General features: G+C 22.8%; 8 protein-coding genes across 8 annotated transcripts; 5 read left to right on the top strand and 3 right to left on the bottom strand. All coding sequences in view use genetic code 6, as the record gives it.

Annotated features, from left to right (window-relative positions):
* Positions 1–957: 957 nt before the first annotated feature.
* Positions 958–5,026, bottom strand: TTHERM_00290980 (HECT domain ubiquitin transferase; the record flags this gene model as incomplete). Its single annotated transcript, XM_001018715.2, has 9 exons — positions 958–1,271; positions 1,352–1,563; positions 1,951–2,226; positions 2,393–2,479; positions 2,539–3,296; positions 3,418–3,578; positions 3,634–3,991; positions 4,133–4,495; positions 4,601–5,026. The coding sequence occupies 9 exons, from the start codon at positions 5,024–5,026 to the stop codon at positions 958–960; spliced, it is 2,955 nt and encodes a 984-aa protein (XP_001018715.2).
* A 790-nt stretch (positions 5,027–5,816) lies between these two features.
* TTHERM_00290990 (flavinator of succinate dehydrogenase) lies at positions 5,817–6,311 on the top strand (the record flags this gene model as incomplete). Its single annotated transcript, XM_001018716.1, has 2 exons — positions 5,817–5,929; positions 6,077–6,311. 2 exons carry the CDS (start codon positions 5,817–5,819, stop codon positions 6,309–6,311), a joined length of 348 nt encoding a protein of 115 aa, XP_001018716.1.
* Positions 6,312–7,380: 1,069 nt separating this feature from the next.
* On the bottom strand, positions 7,381–9,415 carry TTHERM_00292000 (hypothetical protein; the record flags this gene model as incomplete). Its single annotated transcript, XM_001018718.2, has 8 exons — positions 7,381–7,481; positions 7,544–7,992; positions 8,066–8,225; positions 8,277–8,574; positions 8,652–8,749; positions 8,860–8,941; positions 9,060–9,190; positions 9,268–9,415. The coding sequence occupies 8 exons, from the start codon at positions 9,413–9,415 to the stop codon at positions 7,381–7,383; spliced, it is 1,467 nt and encodes a 488-aa protein (XP_001018718.2).
* A 582-nt stretch (positions 9,416–9,997) lies between these two features.
* On the top strand, positions 9,998–16,817 carry TTHERM_00292010 (hypothetical protein; the record flags this gene model as incomplete). Its single annotated transcript, XM_001018719.2, has 15 exons — positions 9,998–10,899; positions 11,121–11,381; positions 11,433–11,690; positions 11,751–11,958; positions 12,234–12,392; positions 12,445–12,519; positions 12,589–12,780; positions 13,026–13,524; positions 13,589–13,704; positions 13,764–13,850; positions 13,913–15,069; positions 15,127–15,368; positions 15,427–15,645; positions 15,903–16,394; positions 16,486–16,817. The coding sequence occupies 15 exons, from the start codon at positions 9,998–10,000 to the stop codon at positions 16,815–16,817; spliced, it is 5,199 nt and encodes a 1,732-aa protein (XP_001018719.2).
* Positions 16,818–17,323: 506 nt separating this feature from the next.
* On the top strand, positions 17,324–20,194 carry TTHERM_00292020 (hypothetical protein; the record flags this gene model as incomplete). The annotated part of the gene is made up of 4 exons (XM_001018720.2): positions 17,324–17,473; positions 17,541–17,636; positions 17,693–18,085; positions 18,305–20,194. The coding sequence occupies exons 1-4, from the start codon at positions 17,447–17,449 to the stop codon at positions 20,192–20,194; spliced, it is 2,406 nt and encodes an 801-aa protein (XP_001018720.1). The 5' UTR covers positions 17,324–17,446.
* A 1,519-nt stretch (positions 20,195–21,713) lies between these two features.
* Positions 21,714–23,001, bottom strand: TTHERM_00292030 (cytochrome oxidase complex assembly protein; the record flags this gene model as incomplete). The annotated part of the gene is made up of 2 exons (XM_001018721.1): positions 21,714–21,909; positions 22,073–23,001. The coding sequence occupies 2 exons, from the start codon at positions 22,999–23,001 to the stop codon at positions 21,714–21,716; spliced, it is 1,125 nt and encodes a 374-aa protein (XP_001018721.1).
* A 537-nt stretch (positions 23,002–23,538) lies between these two features.
* Positions 23,539–23,979, top strand: TTHERM_000292049 (transmembrane protein, putative; the record flags this gene model as incomplete). The annotated part of the gene is made up of 1 exon (XM_012798272.1): positions 23,539–23,979. One exon carries the CDS (start codon positions 23,539–23,541, stop codon positions 23,977–23,979), a length of 441 nt encoding a protein of 146 aa, XP_012653726.1.
* Positions 23,980–26,243: 2,264 nt separating this feature from the next.
* TTHERM_00292050 (transmembrane protein, putative) lies at positions 26,244–26,699 on the top strand (the record flags this gene model as incomplete). The annotated part of the gene is made up of 1 exon (XM_001018723.1): positions 26,244–26,699. One exon carries the CDS (start codon positions 26,244–26,246, stop codon positions 26,697–26,699), a length of 456 nt encoding a protein of 151 aa, XP_001018723.1.
* Positions 26,700–27,014: the final 315 nt, after the last annotated feature.

Consider the following 27,014-nt stretch of genomic DNA (forward strand, 5'->3'; position numbering starts at 1 on the left):
GATTTTACAACAAATGATATTCTTAAATTATAACTGCAGAATATAATTAGGGTATTTATTGATAAAAATAGATTTTTAAGCAAGAATAATATCCTATCTTTATTAAATAACACATAAGACTATTTTATGCAAAATGTTCACTTTTTAAAAATCAAGTAACCAAGCATTATGCGTATTTTGTACTATTAATAAATTTACTAAACAAAGTAGACATTTATTGAAAAAAAAATAAAAGTCTAGCCTTTTAATTAATATATTTGATAGGCTGAATAATTAGTCCATTTAATACTATTTTTGCTACTCACAAAATTAGCTAGACTTCTTTGATAAGCACAATTATCTTTTCCTAGAAAACAGATTCTAGCTTTACTTTTGTTAAGCAGGTTTTGAAAAAGTAATGATAAATTTGGTAAAAGTGTAAAAATCATAAGGAATAGATATGAAATCTGTGGGAATTATTATTTTTATCATAAATTTTAATTCAAAAGTTATTTATTAATATTAATTAGCTTTGTTTGATCCTCTTTTACACATTAGCGAAATAAAAAGAGTTTTGTAATAATCATTAAATCTTTAAATAAATCAAATTTGATTGTTTTTAAATTTATGTATTTCCTTTACTCAAAATATCTGGTATTCGTTTCACCATTTAATTTATTCATAGGAAAAAAGTAATGTTAAGAGCAAAGATTTGTGATCTTAATTAAACAATTAGAAGAAAAAAAGAGACAAATATCTAAATTATTTACATACATCACCTTTACAATCTAAACAATTGAATAAGGGATAAATAAAAAATGAATTTATGCAAGCAAAGCAAACAAGCAGATAGGTATATAGATATTTATGTTGATGAATTAATATATTTTAACTAAAACTGAATTATTATAAAGTAAGACAATTATAAATTATATGTTAAGTTAGTGTGTTATCTTTATATAAAATTAAAATATTCTATCAGCTCAAGTCGAACCCAGCACCTGAAAAGATTGCTTCTAGTAGCTTCAATTTCAGTTTATTACCATCTTCGTAATTTGGCAGTTTAAGTATGTTCATACATGTAGAACTAGTAGGCAATTTTTCTGGTTTTTGAGGATTGTTGTCATCTATAGATTTCTAGATACAAAATTGGGGATTCAACTGCTTGAAACCGAGAGTTGGAGGACGGCTACAACTTGTTACAAAATGAAGGAATTTACCCTTTTCTTCATCTGTAAATGATTCAAGTGTTTACCAAAAGAAAATAATTGTCAAGTCGTTTGGATTGTAACCTTTAATTAAAAAAATAAATTTAATGATAATTCATGAATCTAATTAGAAGTTGCAACAATTTTCAAAAGTATTTTATTACCCTTATATTGAGTGTGCTTTTTTAAATCTTAAACATCAAAGCAAGTGAACTTGCCTGAAATAATAAGCTAGAGTTCATCATGGTTAAACATCGAAAGCCATTCTTAGTCAATTACAGATGCGAATCCCTCTCTGAATGCATGGGCTTCAGGTTCATTCATGGAATTTAGTTTATATTATGCATATAAACTAATATACTCGAATTTGTTTTCACTATATTTTATAAATTAGTTAATTTAAACCAAAACTTATACTTAATTTCATAAAGTGTCTCAATTTCAAAACATTTTCAACGCAAAACGTACAAAACTTAATTTCGCATTTTTACGAAAGAATTGGAAATTTAATTATCTCACAAAAAGAATAAAGTAGAGTAAATTAAAATTTCTAAAGTTAATTTAGACATTCAATTCTTTTTTTTGATAAATTTTTCTATTTTATATTTTATTTTTTTTCCTCATTTTTGTTACTTTTACAAAAAGAATTTAAAAACAACAAAATTTATTTGTATGAATAAAATATTTTGTTTAAGTTGATTAATAAATTCAGTTTAAAATTCTGCATAAAAAAATATTATCAAACTTTAAAAGAAAATCTTACTTTGTTACAGCTATTTGTGACCCATTTTCTTTGAGCTCAACAGCTCCATTATAAATATCATCAATAGAAAAAGTCAAGCCATAATCTTCAACATTATCTTTAGTGTGCTTTAAATTCATCAACATTTTATAAAGCTCCTTATCAACATATTAGAGATCTTCAAGAGTACTTGGTTTTTCAAGAATTTAATTTAAAAATACTTTAGAAAAAACTGGTTCAATAAAAATATTCTCATAAATAGCTTTTCCAACAACCTTTCCAAGAAAAGTGTATCTCCTAAAATAAAATACAAATTAAAAAATAATTAAAATATTTCAATGAATGAGTGAGTAAATTTTTATTGAATTATCATAAGATAATAAGACAGTTTTAAAAATAAGACAAATTTTAAATTTAAATTAAATTGACCCTAATTTAAAAAAAATCTATCTAAATGAATTACGCTAATTTGTTTTTGTTATTTGGAGCTGGCATGAGAGTTCTTTCTGCAGTCTCGATGAACAGTCCGCAAGTAGGATCAAATCCTTGTCTTAAATAATTAAAATGAAATTAAATGTAAAAGAATTAAGTTGAAATTATAATATTTACCTGACTACAGAGTTGATAAATTCTTTAATAATACCACCTCCATCAATACCTTATTCGATAAATCCATGCTCATCAACAAATGAAATTTTGTAAAGGGCTTTCATATTTTTATTATGGAATTTGCTAAAGGCATCATCTAATTCTTTGCCTCTTTAAATAAAAATATTTTTAGAATTGATGGCGTTGGCCTAACCATTTTCATCGTCTTCGTCCTACATTTAATAAAACTAAAAGGGATTTCTATCTTGAACAGATTAATCTTCAGTGATGAATTTTTTCATCATTTAATATCTTTTCTCGAAAGTAAAAATATGAGGAATTCTATTCAAAAGACGACTCATATATGAATTTTCTTCATCTATTTTCTTAAAGTTAAAATTGTTGAGCAAGATTTAATTTTCTTCGCTTTCTAGTATCCAGTTATCATAAAACTTTTTTCTAGAATCTCTTGAATAAAGCTATTTTAAGAGAGTGACCACTTTCTTTTCACAAGGTCTGTAATCAGCTTAAGCCTCAGTAAACAAAAGCTTAAATGCAAATAAATTGAAAAAATCTATTATTTGCTTCATCTCTTGCAAATTGAAATTATTTTGAATAATTTGCTCGTCAAGCATTATAATTCCATTTCCTTTACCTAAAACACCAAAGAACTCCTCATCATCCATTAAATTCAATTTTTTCTTAAATAATATGCAAAATAATCCAACCACATTGCCCAAAAACTTTGAATGGAGTCTGAATTTGCCAATGTCGAAATTCTTTTAGATTTTTTTAATAAATAATATTAATTAGTAATTAGAATATTAACTTTGTTTTGTTTTGTTCCGCAATTTCAATAAAAATTTAAATTAACAAAAATAATCAAAACAAAATTATTACTAAATGAGTGAAAACTCCATAGAGAGTTTTAAGAAGTTAGAAGTTTTATGCAAGCTTTATTTTTAAACCTAACTAATAAGAATTTCTTATTTTACTCATCATCAAAAATTACCCACATATATTACTTATTTTTTCTAAAACTTAAGGTGTAAAGGGTTTGACTAATTTTTAAATTTATATGTAAATTTATTATCAATTTTTAAATATGAATTTTACTTTATTTAAGATGGTTTATCATATTGCAGAATAACTTAATTGTTTTATCTTCTGCAAAAACAGAAAGATTAATGCTACTTAATTCAAGAGAAAATTGTTTATAAAATTTAGTTTTGCTTTTATATTTTTCAATTTCTTCGTTTATCATTAAATTAGCATTATTTTCTTCTTCGATTTCCATTTCATTTTAATTTGAAGTGGGAATCAAGTCTTTAGTTTATAAAACTAGATTTTACAAGCTGCCCATAAATATATTTGAGAAATTTTAGAGCACATTTTCCTGCTCTTTATCTATATCAATTAGAGACCAAATTTTTATATAGTTATTCACTCTGTTTCTCAAATGATTAATCCTAAACTTTATATTAAAATAATTTCAAATAGATTATTTTAAATGCATTAATTTAATTAAGAATTTAATAAATCCGCTTTATTTTCTTTATATTCAAAACGAATTAGGTATAAAATAATTATTTTATTAAATCAAAATAATTTGTACCTCATTAACATTTAACTATTCCTCTGATATTATGTTAAATATTCTTGAAGCTCTTGATTGATTATTTTTTAAAAGATTCTAAAAACTATTCGATGTGAGAAGACTTTGTAGCACAATATCTTTATTAGGCTTGGTAAAGCATGCATATTTTATAGATTTCCTTATTCCTTTCTAACTACAGAAATTGTCTTCTATTTTTAGAAGTTTTGTCAAATATTTAGTGGGAACCAAAACTTCTTTTCTAACTTTCTTGCAATTCTTATAAAACTCAATTAGGAACTCATTTATTTTTTGTTTTTCATTTTACTTCTCTTCTTTAAGTTATGAAAAAAGACTCAAGCAAAGAAGAACTATTCTGTAGATCTTTTAAAATAAAATGAATAAAATTAAATATATCAAAACTCATCTATTTTAAATATTTATTAGTAATTTTTAATATTTTAAAGCAAAAATATTGAAGGAGCTTACATAGCTGAACTTGCTTTCTTTACCCTCAAACTAGTTCATTACAGATTGCTTTGAAGCTTCTATGAGTAGACTAACTATTTCTAAAAGAATTTCACTATATTAGAGAACATTTCTAGGATGAATGAATAAAGTTGTTTCAAAAAATATTGGATAGACTAAGAAAATTTTATTTGCAAGCTCTTATTGCTATTATTAGCTAATTTTTTACTTGACTATCTTGATATCTTTTATTTTTTTTGTGAAGTCATCTAATTTTTTTTTTAACTCAATAGAAACATTCTTTTTGTATCTCCAGTAAGTCTAAATCTTTGTGCATGACTATATTTTAACTTTTAACTCTTTTTTCTACTCTCTTTCCTTCTTTTTTTAATTCAAAAAGGCCTGTTTATCACCTTTGAATCCATCAAACTATTTATCGAACTACATTTTTATATTCTAAAATCTTAATATTTTAAATAGCAATACTTCTTTTGTAAAAATTTGTTTAAACAAATTTTTTTTTTTTTTGATTTTAATCAATTTTCAAATATAGTAAAATAAATCTGTTTATTATGATAGACGAGTTAAATATCAGTTCTATACCGAATAAGAATAGAGTTAAAAGATTTAATCAGAAATTATTGATTTTGACAAATTCTACAGAACTTTAGAAGTTTTTTTCAATCTAATCATTAATTTTCATTTAATTAAATTGCTCAATACCCATATTAATTTTACATAATTTAAATTATTTTATTTGACCTTTTTTGTATTTGAAATTAATTTTATTTAAACCTTTTTTTGTCTTCAAAAAAAATTTTTTAAATTAATTTGATCTTTTAAATTGTTAAACTAATTTTTATATTTATATAATTATTGTCTAAATTATTTATTTATTTAAAATTTTTAATTTTTATTCAATAATTTGATTAAAAGAATATCAAAAAATACTTAAAAAATGAAATTTAATTTATTTTAATTAATACTTTTTAAAATGATTATAAAATAATTAATTTAATTAAAATTAGATTTAACTACTGTTTGATCTTGTTTACTTAAAGAAATTTCTTTATCCGAAAATCTGCAAAGATCTATTGTAACACTTTTTCGATGCAATTTCTTTTTAATTATAAAAAAATTAAATTATAAAAATCAGAAATTTGAGTAGATTTTAATTAAGATAATTATAAAAATTATTAAGTAGAATACAAAAATAATATAGAAGCATTTAAAAAACATGTTAGCTAGAGTTATTAGAAGAGCCTTTTGTTAATCTGCTCAAACTACATATGCTAATTAATTCACTATTGAAAACGACGTTGAAAACCTTAAAAAGTAGCTTACATGGAGGTATTATTACGATTTATAGCTTAATTTATTAACTCTCAAATTTATTATTTTTAAGTGCCTAAATAAATTATGACTTTTTTTGAAAGATAACTGTGATTATATGTTAATAAAACAATAATCCTACTTTACTTTAAATAAAAATAATAGGGCTAGTAACATGGGTATGAGAGAGTTGGATTTGTTACTTGGAACTTTTGCTAAAGACAAATTAAAAAACTTTTCTAAGGATGAATTAGTTCAATTTAATAAAGATGTGCTTGTTTTAGAAACTCCTGTCTTGAATAAAATTCTTTTGGGTCAACTCCCAATTCCTGAAGGAAATAAGTTTATCCCAATAGTTATTGAGTATGCTAAAAATAAACCTAAATATGTTTACTTTTGAATTATTTTATTTCTGTTATCCTAAATAATTTGCATAAGTATTATTATATCCGTAAAATAAAACAAGGCCTTTTGTTTAATAACAATTACTATTTAATTTTTAAAATGACATGTAAATTTTATATTTAAAAAACAATTTTACTTACATTTTTTCTGATTTAAATGTAGTTATTTATCATATCAGTGAGTAAAAAACGATTTAATCATTTCATATTTAGATTTCTTGCTTGAATATTAATATTAAATTAACAAAATTCAAGATAAATTGATTTACTTTCAATAAAAAGATAATCTATACTAATTAGAGTTATAATTCATTATGATTAAATTTCATTTTATGCATAATATATAAAGATTATTATATAAATACCTAGACTTAAAAAGCTAAATGCAAACATATGTGATCCATATAAACTACTTTCATTAAGAATTAAGTTTGAAATATCCAGAGATCTTTTTATGATGTATTATTAATTAAAACCTTGCTACACAAGCTGATTAAAAAATAATTTATATGTAGCAAATTTATTTTATTACTTAAATTATTGCTTTAATATATAAAATTTAAATAGTTTACAATATTAGAGAAATAATTTTAAGATTTAACTTAATTTGTTTTTCTATATCTAATTAAAAAATTAGAGCAGATTTTGGCAGAGAATATGAAACCGTCCATTTTCTGTTCTCACCTCGAAACCCCTCAACTCTCTCGTTGAGGGGTTTCGAGGTGAGAACAGAAAATGGACGGTTTCATATTCTCTTTTGGCCAATCCAAAAGTAATCAAAAATTTTTTATTGTTATTTCTTATAATTATTTTATTATTTATTCAAATAATATTTTTGTCTCTAACTTTTATTTTGTAAATATTACAGAGAAAATTATTAATTAGATGAGGAGTCTGAGAGAATTTCAATTTAAAAAAAATTTAGTTGGCTGGACATAAACTAAAAGAAAATCAAAAGTTAGTAAAAATAATTTAGAATTTTTTATTTGAATAAATTCCATAAGAATTAAAAACAAAGATAGTTTTTTGATAATATTTAAAGTACTTTTAAATAGATTTAGATAGTCAGTTAAACACTTGACTATTCTTTTTTATTTTAGATGGTTAATTTATGTATATTTTATTAGGTTTAATTTAAAGTTCTCCACTTTGGATAAGGCTTTCATCTAGATTTGTAAAAATAATTTAATTTGTAATATATCATAAATAAAATATTTAAAATAATTACTTTAATATTCTGGGATTTTTTAAGATGATTCGACGTAATAATTTTCTTGGAGTGCTATGTTGTTATGTATTTGGTTGCTTTGATGATTTTAATTGAAAAGAGTTTAAGAGTTACTAACATTTTTTGCAGTGTTAGACTAACTTTAATTATAAATATCAGGAATCATTCCTTAAGACATTGACTTTTAATATTATTAGAAAAGCTAAAATTGTTTCTCTGTTTCTTAAAGCTTTCTTAATGTTTTTCCATTCTCATAGCTTCTCATTAAAACTTAAATAAAACCAAATAAAGGTCCAAGTGCTTCATTCTATTTGCTGACAGAGTCCAGAGTAAGTCTTTTATCTCCTCTTATCATTTCATTTATAATTTTTATTTTTTATTCATTTAAATTGTTAACTGTTAAACCTTCCAAACCGCTTTTTAGATCATACTCATATGCTAATTGCTCTCTAATTGTTTTTGATAATTTAAATTATTCATTTATAAACAAAATTCAACAATTATAATTTAATTTGAATCTACCTTGATTAAACATCTGCAATTATCATAAATATATTTAGGAGCTTTTCAGTAAGTTTATTCTAGTCATATTAAATAGCAAATCTAAGTTGTAGATAATCTCTTGCATCTATAGAAGATAATATCTTTTCTAACTAATATGCTTATTACTTTAGCTTATCGCCTGTGGAAAATTGATTAATTAGATATAAAATAAATAGAATTTGTATTTTACCTAAAATTTTTATTTCTTTCCTTCTTTCTATTACTTCCTGTGATATTTAATCACTTTTATGCTTTAAGAATGTTGGCTTAGAATTGTAAAATATATGATTTGGCCTATTATTTTAACGATCTTACGGCCTAGCAAATTTCGGTTCTTATTGTAGCTATGGTAAGTGATATATTTGCTTTTTAAGCTTAACTTATCTCTTAATCTGCATAGATGAACTCTCTGGGAGAAAATTTGTGTTTTCACTTATGTTCTCTATTTCTGATTACACGACTCTCGAATACAAATTATTAAGAAGGTCCTATTTATTAAATGGATCAATTACTATTATTATGTTGAAAGGTATTTTCCTTAAAAGCTAATAGAAATTTTAATAACCTTAGCTCTTTCAACAATAATCCTGAAATGAGTAGCCTCAAATTTATTTAATGGATTATATTATTCTATTCCCACTATTATAAGAACATTTTCTACATCTAAAATTTATTTATAAATAGTTAATTATTGATATTATTTTTTTGTGAAACAGTATTAATTTGATTAGTAATATATATTAAATCAACAGCTATATTGTAATTCATTTTACTAAATTTTTATAAAAGATGCATAAGCTTTTCGCCACTTCCTTCAATAGTAGGATCCTCTTGATATCCTTCAACAAATTTTGGCTTATTTAATAATAAAATTTTCTAAAACCCTGAAAATATACGAATTTTTTAATGCAAATTCTTATTGATTGTTAATTGAAATATGATTACATTCTTATATATTTTAAATTGAGATTACCTCTAATTTTGGAACGTCTTACGTAACAAAAAATGTAGGCGTGACATAAAGCCTGAAAGCATATACAATTTTGTTATATTTTTTGAAATTTTCTTTCTCTTTAAGGTAATATATTATTTTTTCTATCTGCTCTATTTGTTAATAAAAATGAGGTAATTCAAAATAATTTGAATAAAAATAATTACAATTAATATAAAATAATAAATACCTTTTTGAGATATCGCGCTGCAAAATGCTCTAAAAGTGCCATAACTATTTTTCACTTGATTTCCATAAATAATACTCTTGATGAAGTTTTATTCTTCTTCTTCCTATTGAGTCAAAGGCGCTCCTTAATTTTAATCTAATCCATCCATAAATTATAAATACCTGACAATTTCTAAATAACTATATTCAATTTTTAGTATCTTCAATTAATTTACAAAGAAAGTGTTATTAAAATCACTAGTTGATTAAATTTGTTTATTTGTTTTACTCTTAGCAATACATTTCGCAGCAATGTTAAATATTAATAAAAAACTATATAAAAAAAACACTAATTTTTAATTGCTTCAATTTGTTCATGCAATATTCTAAAATCATTTTATAAAAATTTATTTTTTTTTTTAAATTAATTTTTAACAGTAATTTTTGACAATTTAAGATTAATAAGTTTTATTATGAATTTTATCAATTAAGCTGTGTGATTAAGTGAAGATACTATTTATTTTAAAAGAATAAATTTCTACTTAACTTTTTTTTTTTTCAGTTTTATAGTTCTTACTTAATGAGCTAGTTAGCTACATTTAAATAAAATTCCTTTGAAAATAGATAATTATAAATCTAAAAATGCATACAAATTTTGTTTATTCAACTATTATTTTAAAAGATTAAAATTTCAGTTTATAAACTGAATTAAAATATAATTAAAATCAAAAAGTGCTTGCACTTATATAAATATGTAGAATATTAATGAACCAGTTAAACTGCCTAGTTTACCAGACTAGGAAAAGCTGTATACATAGCCTAATTCGTTTAGATTAGGCGAATACATTAAAAAGAATACACTTAATCATTACACAAGCTAGTAAACATTTTTTCAACAGAATTCAAAAAAGTAGAATAAAAGAAATAGTGTACATAATGAATTTTAAGCTCCAGGTCCTTCCTTTTTTAATAAACAAAATAAGTAAGTGCAGTAAATGTACCAGGAGAAGATGGAATATAATTAGCTATAGAAGAATAAGTTTACCAAGATAAATAACTCCTCGAATTCGATCATGACAGTTTCAAGTGCTGATGGTGTAGGTCAATATGATAGCTCATCAGCAATCTCTCCTGCAAATTTCTTCTTGAATCAAAATTAAATCTAAAAAAATGGATCCTTCACTATGAAAGAAGCATTTTTGAATTCTACTCAATCTTCAAATCAATTGTATTCTAATAAGAATAATGTTTTTAAGTTTTACCAAACGAACTATACTTAATTTGATGAAACTAAGCAAAGTCCTACTAATTAATCACTGTCATAAACTCACTAACAGATTAATGAGAGTATTTAATTATAAAAGTAGAAAACTTTAGACAAAATTTTAAAGCAATCTTTTAGCAATATCTCTAACCTGCAACAAAGGAAAAAGTCAGACTAAAATAAAGATAACCCTTTTGGCAAATAATCTTCTATTTTAACTACTAAAAGTCCTCTAATAGATATTACTTAGATAGAGTAAGTTTGCTACCTTCGCTCAGCTTAAGCAAAGTAGGACTTTTACTTGTAGCTGTTAGGCACAAATCCATAAAAGAGTGAGCCTCAATACACTCCAAATATTGAGGAATTAAAATGGAAAATTAATTAATAAAAGTAAACTCTTTAAAATTTAAATTAAATAAATCAATAAATAATTCTAACTAACTCTGAATTTGCATACTTGAAAAAATACATTTGAATCAAGTTAGTTTATCTTTATTTAGATGATTAAACAGTTAAATTAATTACTGCTAAATTACCTAAATTTCTTATTAATTAAAATTTATTTTTCTTTTCTTGAGATTTAAATAAAGACTACTTTTTTTATTCTAAAGACATATCAACGTGGATGACTTTTTTGTGCAGTAAATAAAAGGCATCACTACTACCCTTAATAAAGAGAGCATTGTTTCTCATAGTAGCCAGAATAAGAACTTAAAGAAAAGCACAGAAAGAAAAGATATGTTTCTTTTAAATTTATGGATGGAGTAGATGCTAAATTAAGTATTCGAAAAAGAAAAAAAATATTGGAATTATCAGGAATTCTTTGATGAAATTGAACTTATTTATGCAGGATGTATGAAAGAAATAGCAAGGTAATTTTTATCTGTTAATTATTATTTATTAATTTTTTAATTTTTTAACAGATAAGTCAGTCTTGACTGCAGCGAAAGAGGGTAGATGCTTACTAAAATATGGGATATATATTCTTCGATAGTCAGAAATTTCATAGAAAAAAGCCAAAAAGAATTTTTAAAAAAAGAATTAGAGCAAATTAATTTGCAAAGGTCCATTTAAAATGTTTATATCAGAGATTTGAAAAAAATGCAAGAGTAGTAGGATAAATTAAATGAGCTTTTAGAGCTTAGGAATAATTAAATCACAAAAGCAAAAGCAGAAAATAGGTAATTTAGTCATTTATTCTATTTGTGAAATGGCTTCTAAGTAGATATTTTAATTAAAAGGTATTTGAGTAAGAAATGGAAAAAGACAGAAAAAGCTCTCTAAGTTATTTAAGATGACTTTAATGCCCAAATAAATCTTTATGATGAAGCACTCAAAGAAATCACATACCTGAAAATGCAGTAAGAAGAATATATTTTGCAAGATTAAATCAGACAAGCAGCTGCGAGTTCAGACGATGATTATACCTAAGCAACTTCAGCTGGAAATGTAATTAATTTATCAAATTATAATATTCTTCAATAATTATTTCTTATGATTAGGAAATATATTTTTTTCTTAAGACAGTGAATATTTTTGTATAAAAAAAATAAAAAGTAATAAAAAAAGGATTTTAAAACTAAATTGAAAAAAACATAAAAATTAAAAAATTTTAATCAAAGATTGAATTTTTTGGTGAAGAAATCAAAGTTTTTTTTTCTAATTTTTAATCTTGAATTAAATATATTTTCATACAAATAAAATGATGATATTTTTATTAAAAGTCAAAATTTATGCTTGAAATTGAGAAAATTAAAATTGAGCTATAAAATCAATATTAATTTCTCTACATGGAAGAAAAAAAGAAACTGGAAGAGGCTTATATTATTCACAAGCAGAACTAAGATAAACAGCTGATTCTTGCATAAGAAATAGAACAAGAAGTAAGATTTCCTAATATTTAATTAAACAGTTTAATTTTTTTCATAAAATAAGGAATCAGGGCTTGAAAAAAATTAGCTATAGAGAATTCAAGAATACAATTTCGAAGACGTTTTATTGGCTAATATTGTAATTAATTTATTTGATGAATAAATAAGTTATTAATTGAATATTAATTTAATTTTTACTAAAATGCAGGGAGTTGATACATCTGACTTATGTTAAAAATAGTCTTTTGGAACTGACACATGTGATTTAGTTGAAAAATAAGATAAATGCATAAATGTAAATATATAAAAGCAAATGAAATATTAGTCAACTCAAACAGTTTGCACTACAGAAAGTAAAGCACAGCAAGTTAATATAAGGACCATCATAAATGAAAATAAGGTAAATATTATTTTTTTGAACAATAAATTAGAAAATGTCAATGCTTTAATTTAAATCCATCTAATAATATAATTTGCTAACAATATTTATAATGTTATTCGTTTTGCTTTTTAATATTTGTGAATTGATAATTACAACTAAAAAAATTTAATTAAGAACTTTGTTTTTTATAAAAAAACAAGAAAACATTTTTTTAAATTAATTTTTGGATAAATTTAATCATAAAATATAACAAAATAACTTAGGTTCTTACGATTGAAGAGCAGCACTATTTTAGCAAAATAGAATAATTACAATTTACTGATTTGATTAAAGAATACAGAGTCTTGAAACTTATAGATACTAACATTTTAGAGAGAGATGACTATGGAAAGTTAATGGTGGAATAAGAATTTAAAAGAGTAAAAAAAGAAATAAAAAATATGATTAATCTGACTTTCCTGAAAGAAGATATGACTTAAAAAGACTACAACATACTTTCAGAATTTATCTGCAAAATTTTTAGCTCTTCTGAAAATTTTTTGGCTAGCTTAATTAAGAACATACAAAACTTGTTTGATATCAAAAATACTATTAAAATTGATTTAATTGATGCATAAATAGATAAGTTTGATTCTCTTATTCTATTAAATGAAAAAACATAATAATGTAATTCCCTTCAAAATCAATACAACAATAAGCTAGAATAAGTAAAAAAAATTTAATCCGTCAACAATAACTAAGTTCAGCAATAAAAATAAATAAGTAACTAAGTTGCATTAATTAGCTTAAAGAATTAAATTTTACTTACAAATTTTAAATTAAATAGATGTTGCTTCACCTATGGCTCCAATTGATAGCATGAAATTAAAGAAAAAGAGTGTATCCAAACGTTTAGAAGATAACTCATTTGGTAACTCCCAAAACAGGCAAAATAAATAATATGTAAAAATAAATAAAATGTTTTCTAAAACAAAATAAATTCATTTTATTTTAATTTTTAGTCTAAAGAAAATTAAGAGAAGGATAAAGGATTACCAAAATCTGTCAAAAAGAAGCAATCTATTTTTGATAAAACAAATAAATTTAATGTAGATATTTATTTTATAAAGTTAATAGAGATATTTTTAATTATTTATTAATCATAAATAAGCTCAAAGAATAAAGAAAATCTGATGGAAGCGAGGAAAATATCATTTCTTAAATTTAAAAACAAAGATCATTTAATTTAACTTTAGAAAAAAAATCTACCTTTGAAAATGCAAAAGAAGATGAGTTGATCTAATTGTCTCATTCATCATCTAAAAATTCGAACGATTCTATAAAGAATTTAATCCAACAATAATCATAAAACACTGAAAACTCAGGTAAAGACTAAGCTGAACAAGAAAATTAAGTGTTAAGCGATACTCTAAACACAAGAAGATTACAAGAATTAGCACAAAAATAAGAGATACCTGAAAAAATAAATGAAGAAGATGGTATGGAATCTAACAAATCAATTGGGAATAATGAAATGAAGACCTCAATCACCAAAGATCCTAAAATTAGTTTCAGACTTTTAGATTCTGAAAATGATCCTTTCTATAAGCGGACTGATACTTATGAGCGCATGAATAGCATGAAAAAAATACTAAATTAACAACAAGAAAGTTAACTTTAAAATATTTAATAAGAGTCACTATTCAAATAAATAAATACTGATGAGTAATAACAAGAAGAAGAAGAAGAAGAAGAAGAAGAACGAGATTTTTTCAGTAATATAAAATCTAGTAAAAATCATGCCAGAAACTCTTGTGTTGTAGTTAAAAATAATTTTAGTATCAAAAGTGATGACCCGTTCAATCAAGACTCAATAAAACTAACTTCAAAGTCAGACACAAATATTTAGTTAAATGAAGAATAAGATAAATCGATAGAAACTCCAAAAAGTAACAACAAAACTAGTATCAATTAAATAATATCTGATGATGATCAATAACAACAAATCAACATCACTGAAGACTATTCTTTGGATGATAGTATTGATAATAAATTAAACAATAGTCTATTTATGTAGGATGACGATACTAATAAATAGAATTCTATTGAGAAAAAATCACCTTAAAGTATATTTAGCAAATTTAGCTTTACTAAGTAGAAATTCGTTCCCAAATTATAAACTCAGTAAATAACAGAGATACTAAACACTTCTGATTCAGATTCTAACAGAGAAGAACTAGATATTCAAGATTAGTTCTTTAAATACAGAGAAGAATTCACTTTTGAGGATTAAAAAATCTTTAAACCTATAAATTCACTAATCACAAAGTAAGCTTATAAATTTATTTTAATTAAATTTTTATTTATTAATTTATTAATATAAAGACTCAGATTGTATATAAGTGATTCTAAAAATGCTTAAATTGCAACAGAATTGCTTGAAAAATAGCAAAAGGACATTTAAAAAATAAAAAAAGCAAAGGACATTATGCAATTAAATCTTATACTAAAACTTACTTCTCAATCATTAGTAGAGCTATTTAAATCCTACTAAAATCTCAGCTAAAATTAGAAAAATATAAACCCTTTCCATATTTTTTTATACGATTCACTAGTTAACACTTTCGGTAATTCTTAAATTTTATAAATTTTATAAAATTAACATTGTCATTTATTCAATTACAGGTCAAAACTCAATGACTATAAGCAAGTACAGTAAATACATTAAAAGTTGCTTCTATTACTAAGATCAAAATTCCAGAATTAAACTCATTACTAAATTTTTAACTGCAGAATATGATAGGATGAGTTACTAATTTTTCATAGACACAGTCTCACAACTAGATGAAACTGGATAAAACGGGCTTGGTATCGTGTCAAGTGTAGAAGACTAAAACTGGATAAGTATACAAAGATTATAATTTTAAACTCATATTTTAATTGCAAATCCTATTACGATAATAGTTTTATTTCATTTGAGGATGTAGGAGTAATTCCATACTTGATAGAAAAATCATCAAATTTCATTCATAATATCATTAATTATTTGATCTTTAAAACAAATTAAAATTGCTTATTTTTTACAAACCTAAAAAATTAATTTTTTAAAAACTTTATTTTGTTTATTTCCAAAATGAAATTTATTTAATATTTAAAAAAAGGTCCTAAAATTATTTAAGATTATGTAGAGTAAGTTTTTGGGAAAATATTATAAAGAGATAAGCTTAACAAGGCTCAAAAGTATTTATTTTCTCAAAGAGAAAAAGTTAACATAAATAACTAGTCCAAGATCTTGCTGAATTTCGATTAATGCATAATTTATATAATAGATCTATATGAAGAAATAAAACTAGGGCTAACAAAAAGATATTATGATTTATTTAATAGTCTAGATATTCAAAATAATGGTTTGCTAGACTATGATCAATTCATTTTAATATTTAAAAATGTTGAAAACGAAATACATTTAATGGATAACTTGGCTGGTTTAGAGCTATTTTAAAGGGAGAGCGACTATATTTCATATATAAGAAATAAAAAATATATTTCTCTGCTAAGGTTTACTTAAATGGCTATAGATCATAATTTGTTTTCCAATGAAACTTAAAATAGATTTTTAGATTGCAACGTAGATGAAGAAGTCGAAAAAATAAGTAATTAAGCAAATGAATATTTTTTGATTACTTAACAAATTTAACTAAATTTTTTAAATTTTAATAAAAATATTTATTTTAATTTTAAAAGAGAGTGTTTGGCCTCAAAAAAGAAAAGAAATTAAAATGAGACTTATTAAAAGTGGTTTTTATGGTTCTCTTTACAAATCTATAATTGATAAAATAGATGAACATTTTTCAAAATAAAAAACTAATCAGAAATACAACAATTAGATAATTTTCTCAATTCGGATATTAGAAAACGAAAGCAGGGATGCTATGGTGAAATACTAGATGAATGATCTTTTAAGTTAAGAATTTAATGATATTCAAAGTAGCTATATTTCCCTTAAAACTAAAAAAATAATGAACAGAGTTCATAGGATTTACTTTGAAAAAATAGAAAAAAAGAAAGAAAATTGAAGAGAAAAATTAACCATTTTAATATGAGTTCAGCAATATTATTAAAATCATTAAATAATTAATTTATATTTTTATATTAAATCTATTTATTGTTTTCATCACTCATTATTATTAAATTTACTTTTTATAGTTATTTTACCAACTTTAAAGTTTTTACATCAAAACGAGTTATTTCATGTTCATTTTTTTATGAAGATTTTTAGATAGAATTTTTTTAATTTCATTTTTCTTAAGAAACTTTAAGAGTTAAATAAAAGTTGTTAAAAGAATAAATAGACTGTCTTCATTTTATTTGTTAATTATTAAGTGATGATATGAAATTTTTTTCAAGCTTTTAAGAAGAATAAAATGATACATATGAAATTTATTAGTCGTTAGATTTTCAAAGAAAAGCTTTTAATTAATAGGTTGATTTTTTAATTTTTTTAAATTTCCTCTGTATTGCAAATTAAAGAGAAAATTGCGGATTTAGATAGATAGATACATAGACAGTATAGATACTAAACAAATCAAATCAAATTAAAATAAAAAAATATTACAGATAAATAAAAGCTCAGCGCACAACACAAATATAAAATAGTAAAGAATATACAAAATTTGTATTAAACTTTGTATTGAACTGCTAAAAGATGGAATAGTAGACTGAAGGTAATAATGTAAGATTATTATTTTGGAATGTTTGTTTGAATTCTTTAATTAAGTTCTTTTAAATGTTTTAAAAAGCTTCATGATGTCGTATTTTAGTAATAAAATATCATAGATGATTTAGAAAAAAGAATACGTTTAATTGAATTGAACAACAAAAAGAGAGTTATTGAGGTTTGTATTTTTATTGTAAATCATTTTTATATTGAGATAACTTTATTTTAATTTAGCTGGAAAATGAGCTCAAAAATGAGTAAAGAAGAGCAACAGAATTAGAAGATGAGTTAAAGAAAAATATTCGTGAACAAAGTGATTATGAACATATTAAATAAATGAATTTCGATCTACAAAATAAACTTACTGAACATGAAAATTTAATTGTAGAACAAAGATAAAAAGAACATCAGCTAAATAAATAAATTAGATAGCTTAAAGATTAAGTAAGTAATAGTAAGGCTTTTGGATCTCCTTATGGCAGACATGAACGTAATTAAAACAGTTCATCTCTTAAAAAATATATTTCTCCTAATTAACATGACAACTGCAGAAACGTCTAATGCTTTGATGAAAGCAACTAGGTAGTTTAAAATGGAGACAATGAAGGATAGTGCGAGTTTGACAATGTAAAAAACATTTTAATTTAGTTAAAATTTATTATTTGAAAGAAGGTTTTGATTTATTCGTTCAGTTTAATACATTTATATTTATTTAACTTTAATTTGGAAAGATTTATTTTAAATTTGAATGATTTTAATTTTGTCGTGTTTTTTCTATTTATTAACGGATAACAATTTAATCTCAATATGGAATGTTTTTTATAATTATTTTAACTAAAAATAAAGAAAGATTTGATCAGAGCTATTTTAGACCTTAAGCAGGAAAAAGAGGATTTAATTTAACACATCGAAAAAATCAAGGAAGCTTCAATTGATGCTATCATGGAAAAAGAAAAAATTATTATGGAGTTAAAGGAATAAATATTTTATAAAGATGACATTGATGGAGTTTCATTGAAATTAGATTAAATGATTCAAGAAAAAGAAGAATGGTAAAGAATGCATGAATCATCTATTGAAAATTATGAAAGAACTATTCAGGAATTACAACATAAAATTGAATTCGAATAGAGATTATTTGAAGAGCGCATTCTCAATATTGAAACTGAGATCAATGAGAGAGTAATTTAACGCTTCTAATAAAATTTAGATTCTGCTAAAGACGTTGAAAATAATTTAATTCAATAAATTAAAATCACTGAAGAGCGTCTCAAGATGTGCGATAAAACTATTTCTGATTAATAGAAGGTAATTTCTAATAATAAAGAGTAATTAAGCTAATACGTAGAAGAAATAAATAGTCTCAAGTCTTCTCTGGCTCAATCTAAAACATTTAAAGAAAAAATATCACAACTTGAGAAGGAATTGTCAACATTAGAAAAAAATTCTCGTAAAGAAATAGAGTAAAAGCAAGAACAAATTGAGAAACTCTCACGTAGAAACAATGAACTTCTCAAGAATTTCATAAATTTTGAAACAGAAAACAAAAGATTAAATGAATAAATAGAAAATCTAAATGATAACTTGTAGAAAATGTAGACAGATTATGAAAGTCTATAGATTAAATATGAAGAAGCAACAGTGAATTACGAAAGAGATTTGTCTATCTAGCAATAGCACTTCAATGAAGAAAAAAAGAATTTACTTTAGGAATTGAATGATTAAAAGGCAGGTTATAAAAACCGCTAATCATGTCTTAAGAGCGATATTGGTTATGATGAGTTCAGCTCATGTTTCGACTCTCCTCAAATAAGCAGTAAAAAAAGATCTTCCTAAAAACAATAACCTACTTATATCGCTTTCCGTAAAAACTCTGAAGATAGCAATTAAGCTGAGAATAATTCTTCTTAAGAAAATTTAGATTCAGATGAAGAAAATGATTTCCTCCAACAATTAGATAATTAGACTTAAGAGAGTAGATCAAATCAAAGAAGAAAATCAAGCGACTACATGAAAACACCTGAGTGTGATTTTTCTTTGAGATAGGAATAACCTTTGCTAAGAGATATAACTACTAGTGTCAATAATAATAAATTTGTTAATTTCCATGCCTTAAATCAATCTCTCCCTCAAAAGCCCTCTCAAAAGAATTGTATCAAGCTTTAGCCTTTAGCTCAATAGACCCATTAAGCAAATTCTAACATCTAAGATAAAGAAAATAACATATAACTAATTGCTCCCCTCAAACAAGAAATCGATCACCTTAAAAATGTTAATGAAAAGTTGTAAGCAGCCTCAGAAAGTTATGAAAATGAAATTATGAAATTATAAAACGAGTTAAAAACTGCTTACAAGTAAATGCAAGAATGCAGAAAATCCTTGGCTGATAATATCAATGTAAACAAGGAAAAAGAATCTTCCCTCAAATGTGAAATAGAAAGTTTAAAAACTCACATTTACAAAATAGAAACTCACATGGTAACTTATAAGCTTCAATACGAAGAAGACAGCAGTTACTTAAAAGAAGAGTTGAAAATAGCTGAAAAGATAGCAGCCGAATCAAAAGTAAAATTGGCTCAAATCATGCAAGACAAAGACTACTTCTAATAGTAATATAAAGTAATACTTGCAAAATACAAGTAAAAAAAGAATTAAGAGTCTTAAAGTCATTCATTCCTCAGGTAAAATGACTATTATTCAACTAGTGATACATAGAACAATTTCATAGTTTTTTGATTGCAGAGTTTTAAATTTTAATTATCTCCCTTCTCATGTCTTATAAATATTTAATTAATTAATTAATAATGCAATCAATCAATCAATTAATCAATCAACAATTTCAGCATAATTTAAAAATTAAAATTTTGATAGTAAACCAAAATAATAAAATAATACTTACTCATTATTATTTAGATGATTTGTGACACAAAAATCGGCAGTTTAATTTAATCAGATTAATAATCCAGTTTCAAAAAGAGGTTTAACTAATTATGAAATACTTTTATGTTAATTAATTTTAACATAGAATTAATAATCAGAAAATAACTTGCTACAACTGAAACAACCAAAACTATTTAAGAGTAAATTTCAAGAACTAAATAATTTCAATTAGAAAAAATGGTGTTTAGGAATAAAAAATACCAACCTATTTATAATGCTTGCGAAGAGAAGATATAAAAATTAAAATTTTGCGTCAATAAAAGAAAAAATTATGTGTAAATTTTCTAAGATTTTGATTAGTAATTAAATAAAATATATATAGCTTTAATATTACATTTTAAATTTTGTGTTTTTGCATATTTTACTTAGATCATTACATATAATTTTTTTTTTCTATGAACTTGCAGAATTTATTCACATTTAATTTCTTTCTTTCTTCCTTCTTTTACCTGAATCATTACTGAATTATTGTTGTACATAATTAATTACTAAAAAACTAAATTATTTTTTAAATTAATTGGCTTATTTTTCTAAAAATTTACATAACTAATTGAAATTTATCAATAAATAACTAAATAAACATCTTTAAATTTATTTGTTAATTTTTAAAATCTAAGAATAAACCAAAATGAGGCTATTGTTAAACTTGTTGATATACTTAATTAATTTTTTCAAATTAATTTATTTTTTGTAAAATTAATTTTACTATTATCATTTCAAATGCATTAATATTAAATTTTTAATTGTATGCTTACTTACTAAATCATTACATATAATTTTTTTTGTTATTAACTTTTTTTAATTTGATTTTTTTCTTTCTTTTAACATGTTTCGTTACCAAATTATTTTTGTATTTCTTAAAACTTTAAAAACTTAATATAGCTTTATTAAATTAAAATAATTTTTTACTTTCATCCATTTATATTTCTAAAAATTTACAGAATAAATTGAAATTTAACACTAAATAAATATATTTCTTTAAATTAATTTATTAGTTAAAATAAATTATATGTAATCTATGAATAACTAAAATAACTAGCTGTTTAGTTGATTGTTTGGTTTCTATATTAATTCCTTTTTTTTACTATCATCAATTTAAAAAGCTTTAATTGAAATATTAAAACAACTTTTTAAAATTAAAATAATTTTTTATTTATTTATTTCAATAATATATTTTTCTAAATATTTACTGGATTAATTGAAATGTATAAATAAATAACCTCTTTAAATTAATTTTTTAGATAAAATACACTATATACAATCTATCTATGAATAAACTAAAAAACTTAAATTTGAGTTGATTTGCTTAGCTCTTTCATATTAATTTCTTTTTTTGTAAAATTTTACCATCATCACTTTTCTATTCAACTACAATTTCATTTATATTCCATGTACCATTGTCATTCTAAGTTCCCTTTATTTTAGCAATACCATTAAACTTATCACCAATAATATCCATATCAAATTCAGCATCTTTATCTATCTGAGCACCTCTGACACTGCTTGTAAACCTTAAAATTAAAAAATAATATTTAATTAAATTCCATTAAAATTAATTTATTTTTTATTAATATTAATTTAAATTTTAAAATATTCATCTCCATTTATTATTTATTTTAAAGTTTTAATAAAATCAAATCTTTTTTTTCTTGTTAAATTTGTGGAATTAATTACTTGATTGTAGCTCCAAAAAGATTTTTAGCTATCGAAGACTTCTTAATTAAATTCATTGATTATTAATGAATTTAGCTGTTCAAAATTGATTTACGCTTATTCTTCATGAGATAAATATATGTTCCCATACCACCAAATATAAGTATACCAAACATCCAAATACGGATATAGCCTATCTTTTAGTACAACTGGTTCAAACGGAATCTTCTTCTCTCTTCTTATTCGGTTTCTGATAAAGTGCTTGAGTCAATATTTTCTTTAAAGTTTCTATATTTGTGCTCAGCCCATAAATCTTAATAGGTGCTTCTAGGAGTGATTACATTTTGAACAAACTAATTTTGGTTATTCTTTTGAAGAGTATCCTTGCCAAAGCTAGATTAATTTTTTTCTCTTAATATTTTTTCTTCTTCATTTTATTAGATTGCTATACGGTACTATCCTGCTAAATCGGCAAATACTGATTCTAACTTCCAGAATTTATCATCATCATTAACTTTAATTTCTTTCAATTTTTCTTCGTTCCCTTTTAATTCTTTTAGCTTTTCATATACTTCCTTATCTGGTAGATAGAATTTCTTCTTCTCATCTTCCTTTTCCTTAATTTCTTTAAGAGATTTGCTTGAAGCTTAAGCATCAACCAAAAGAGTACCCTTAGGTCCCATTACAACAAAATATAAATTTGTAATATCATTTTAGATATCAAAAACACTACGTAAACCTATTTTAGTATCCAAAGGATAACCTATTAATTCTACAACTTGTTGATTTCTTTCCATTAAACGGATGATTTCTTTCACTACTGGGTGATCAAATTTTTAATCCTGCTTGTATCTTAATACTAAATAACCAGTGGATCCCAAGGCCAAAGTGCCTAGCATAATATTGGTTCTTTTTCTATAGAACCAGCTACTTTTAATTAAATTGTTCATTTTTTTTGGTTTTATTAGATAAATCAATCAATTTGGATTTTTGATACTAAATTTGATTATATGTTAAATATTAAATTAAATATTCTCTGTGCTAAAAAAAGATTTTTATATCAATTTTGAATTAAAAGAAATTTCTATCTTGCTTCTTGATTTACACGATTAACATTTTATTTATATTTTGACTAAATTAAAATAAATTACTGACATACAGTAAATAAATCATTCATTCAACTTTTTTATTTAATTTTTAAAAAAAATTTTTTATAAATTTTAACTTTTATTAAATTATATTTAGTTAAAATTAACATGAAAATTATCAAATTTTATTTATTTAAATGATTAAAAATAAAAAATACAAACTGATTATTTATTTTTTCACAAAATTTAAAAAATTTATCCAAAAAAATATAAAATTTCCTTTCTTATTAAATTAAAATAATTGATGAAAAAATTTGGACTTTGCAGGATGTTATTTAGATTTATTTATTTTTATTAGCTTTTGTTGTATTTTATTTTTATGTTTTGCTTTGTTAGGTTATGTGTATTATGTTTTATTTTTATTCATTTAGTTTTTTTTATTTTATTTTTATTTATCTAATTATTTTTATTTATTTGTTAAGTTTTATTTATTTTATTTTTATTTTTTATTTAAATATTTGTTTATTTGTTTTTTTATATTTGTTTATTTGTTTTTTTAAAATTTAATCTTCATGGCATTGGCAATTTGGCATTTTTCCTATATTTTTAAAACAATACTAATTATATATGGCAATTGGCCTTTTGGCAAGAGGCTTATCTTTTTTATTTAAAATTTTGATAATATATTTAAATAGGAAAACTATCCTTTTTAATCTTTAAGGGTCTTTCGGAGGACTAGATAGTATTTAAGAGAGCCTAGAATCTCGCTTTTTATTGAAGGGTTTTTGTTTGTTTATCTTTTTATCGGATTTTAAAAAACTTAGCCTTATAAAAACTTGAATTTGTTTCGATTCGCCGGGAAGTGCTTGCGTCGAAGGTACTATTTTGTTGTTGTTGTTGTTATTGATTTTTTGGTCCGCCATCGGGTTAAAAAACTAGATAAACATTATACAATCCCCCTCACTTTATGTTCAGCTTATTCTAGACGAGCATCGTTAGTTATATCGATTCTTATTTATAGTCCTGATGATGCCTTATCTCTTAAATACTTCTGCGGCTATTATGCTTTCGCAGTAATAGCCTTTTACTTAATTAATTTTCCTTAGAGGAAAATTGCCCTTTTTTAACTTATTAATTAATTATAAAATTTCGTATCTGAAAATTAAGTTAAAATACAAATTTTAATTTTCCTCTTATGAAATGAAATAAGTTAATTAATTAATTTGAAAATAAATTTTCATAGAAATAATAAATATAAAATTTGTTATGAACATCTAATTTATTTTGTAAATAAATTGAGTATTTTGTCTAATACATAATATATGCTTATCATTTATATTAAATTTTGAAAACTTAAATTATTTTTGAACTAAATTGTTATCTTTTTTTAAATAAAATATATTTATTTAAAATGTGAAAATTAAATTATAAAATAATTATTAGAAAAAGATATTTTTAGTTTTCATAGCTCTTTTTAAATGTTTTATATTAAAAAACAAATTTATAATGAAAAACTATAAATCTATTTAATTTGTAATCATTTGATCTATTGATGTTTAAATCTTAGGCATTTATTTTATCTTCATTAAAATATAGAAAATAAGTTTTAGATATATTTTTTAATTGATCTATCAAATTTTCAAATGAAAATTTTGAGTTTTTGTGCATTAATTTGCTAGTTAAATAAAATTATTTATATTGTAAAATGTAAAAAATGTGCTTAATTTAGTATAATACCAACACAAACTAATAGCAATATTTTATATTCATGAACTATAAACTTTTTCCAAATTTTGATTCTCATTTTTTATAATTCCACCATTAATTAATTATATTTAATAAATCGCCTTCTTCCTTTCAACAATCTAATTCAATTTTTTCATTATAAAACAATAAAATACTCAAGTAAATTATTATAATGTTACCTGGAATCATTCAATATAATTATTTTTCAAGGTTTTTTAAATAAAAAATATATTCGATATATTATTATTTTTTATATTAATTAAAAGTTCAACTTATTTTATTAGAGATGTTAGTCTGCTATAATCACCATGATTAGTAATTATTTTTCAGTACTACAAATTGACATGATCTTTTATTCTAGTAATCAATTCTTGTTTTTTGCCATCTCAAGTCTCCAAAATTTTGATAATTCATTCTATTGAAACTTTTATTTTCATTATTAATTAAAATTTCATGTAAGTCTACACATATTCAATATGATTTAAATCTATAAAGCATAAAAGATGGGAAAAAGCTAAAATTTCTTTTTAAACCATTACTTAGTTGATTTCTCAGTACAAGCAGCCGCCTTATCCTATTACAACAGCCATTTTCATTCATTTTTTAAATTGTAGCTAAAGTATTTTTTTGCAAAATTTATAATGATCTATGAGAATTTCTGAGTAAATTTATGGAATAATTTTGATTTCACCCATATTTTTGTAATATCTTTGCTTTATATTCCTCGAAAAATCATAACAAAACTTTTAGTTTGAATATGCTTATTATATAGACAGATTATCACTAAATACAATATTTTACTCAAAATATCTATCTCATAATAATATTTAACTATAATATGTAAGAAATTCTAAAATTTTACTATTTTTATATGTAATAGACAAGTAGTCTAAAAGTCATAAATAGGACTTATTACTAATAAATACACCTGATCAAATTTTTTATCTATTTGAATGTATAAAATTATTATTTAATTAATTAAGAAAAGAATATTGAAAATTGCATTATGTTTTTACTTTTAGTAATAAGTCCTATTTATATTATGCTACTTATCTATTTTAATTAAATTTAATAAAATTTATGAATTTCAAATCCAGATAAGAGCAATTAAACCTAGATAAAACTAAAAGTATACACATTATGTAATTATCAATATTATTTTCTTAATTAATTAAATAACAAATTTATACATTCAATATAAATTTGATAAGTTTGCTTTAATAGCTCTTATGTGAATTTAGTGTGTACTGATCAGAAACAATACTTAGTGATATTTTAATATAAAAGAGCTTTTCAATTTTAATTAAAAATAAATAAATAAATAAATCTAAAACTAAATCATAGAATCATTAAAAAACATGAATAAGATATTTTTCTTAATACCTATAATAGCCTTGATAGGATCTACACTGTTTTTAATTTAACAAAGACCAACAGCTGATCTTGAAAATTTAGTTCCTGTTACTTTTGAGTAATACCAAAACTGCACTGAAAAAATCCCTTCTGACTATCCCTGCCGTTAAAGCTAAGAATTCATTGATACCTACTATCTTTTTTAGAATTAAACCTATACTCCTTAAGCTCCTGAAGGTTGTAAATAATACATCGTTTACTCGAGATTCTTTTCTTAAAGTGATTATGAAATTAACTTTTTCTAATATTTTGAAATGTGTTACATTAATGAAAAAGTAAGAGAAATTGCCAATAGTAATGAGTGCTTCTTCAAAAATTATTATGCTCCTAAATATCTTCTTTGTGGTGGTTTTGACATATATGCTTACCCACCCTATACTCCATTTTCTATTGGAAACTGAAACAAATAAATAAAATAAAAATTTGTTAAAGTATATATTAAATAATGATTTATAAATATAAAAATTAAAATGAATATATAAAATTTTTATAGATAAATATATGTAAGTATATATGTATGAATCTAACTAAAATTGATTTTTACATTAAAAATTAAAAACAATAGATTAATATTTTTTTTTTAATATTAATTCATAATACACTTTTAATGAATTTTATACTATTTAAATTAATTTACAAAAATATTCTGATGGATGATTTTATTCATAAAGGACAAAAATAAACAAAAATATGTTAATTTTAATTTTATAATCATT

Source organism: Tetrahymena thermophila, assembly GCF_000189635.1.
Source record: "Tetrahymena thermophila SB210 genomic scaffold scf_8254594, whole genome shotgun sequence".
In the NCBI taxonomy this organism is placed as follows: domain Eukaryota; phylum Ciliophora; class Oligohymenophorea; order Hymenostomatida; family Tetrahymenidae; genus Tetrahymena; species Tetrahymena thermophila.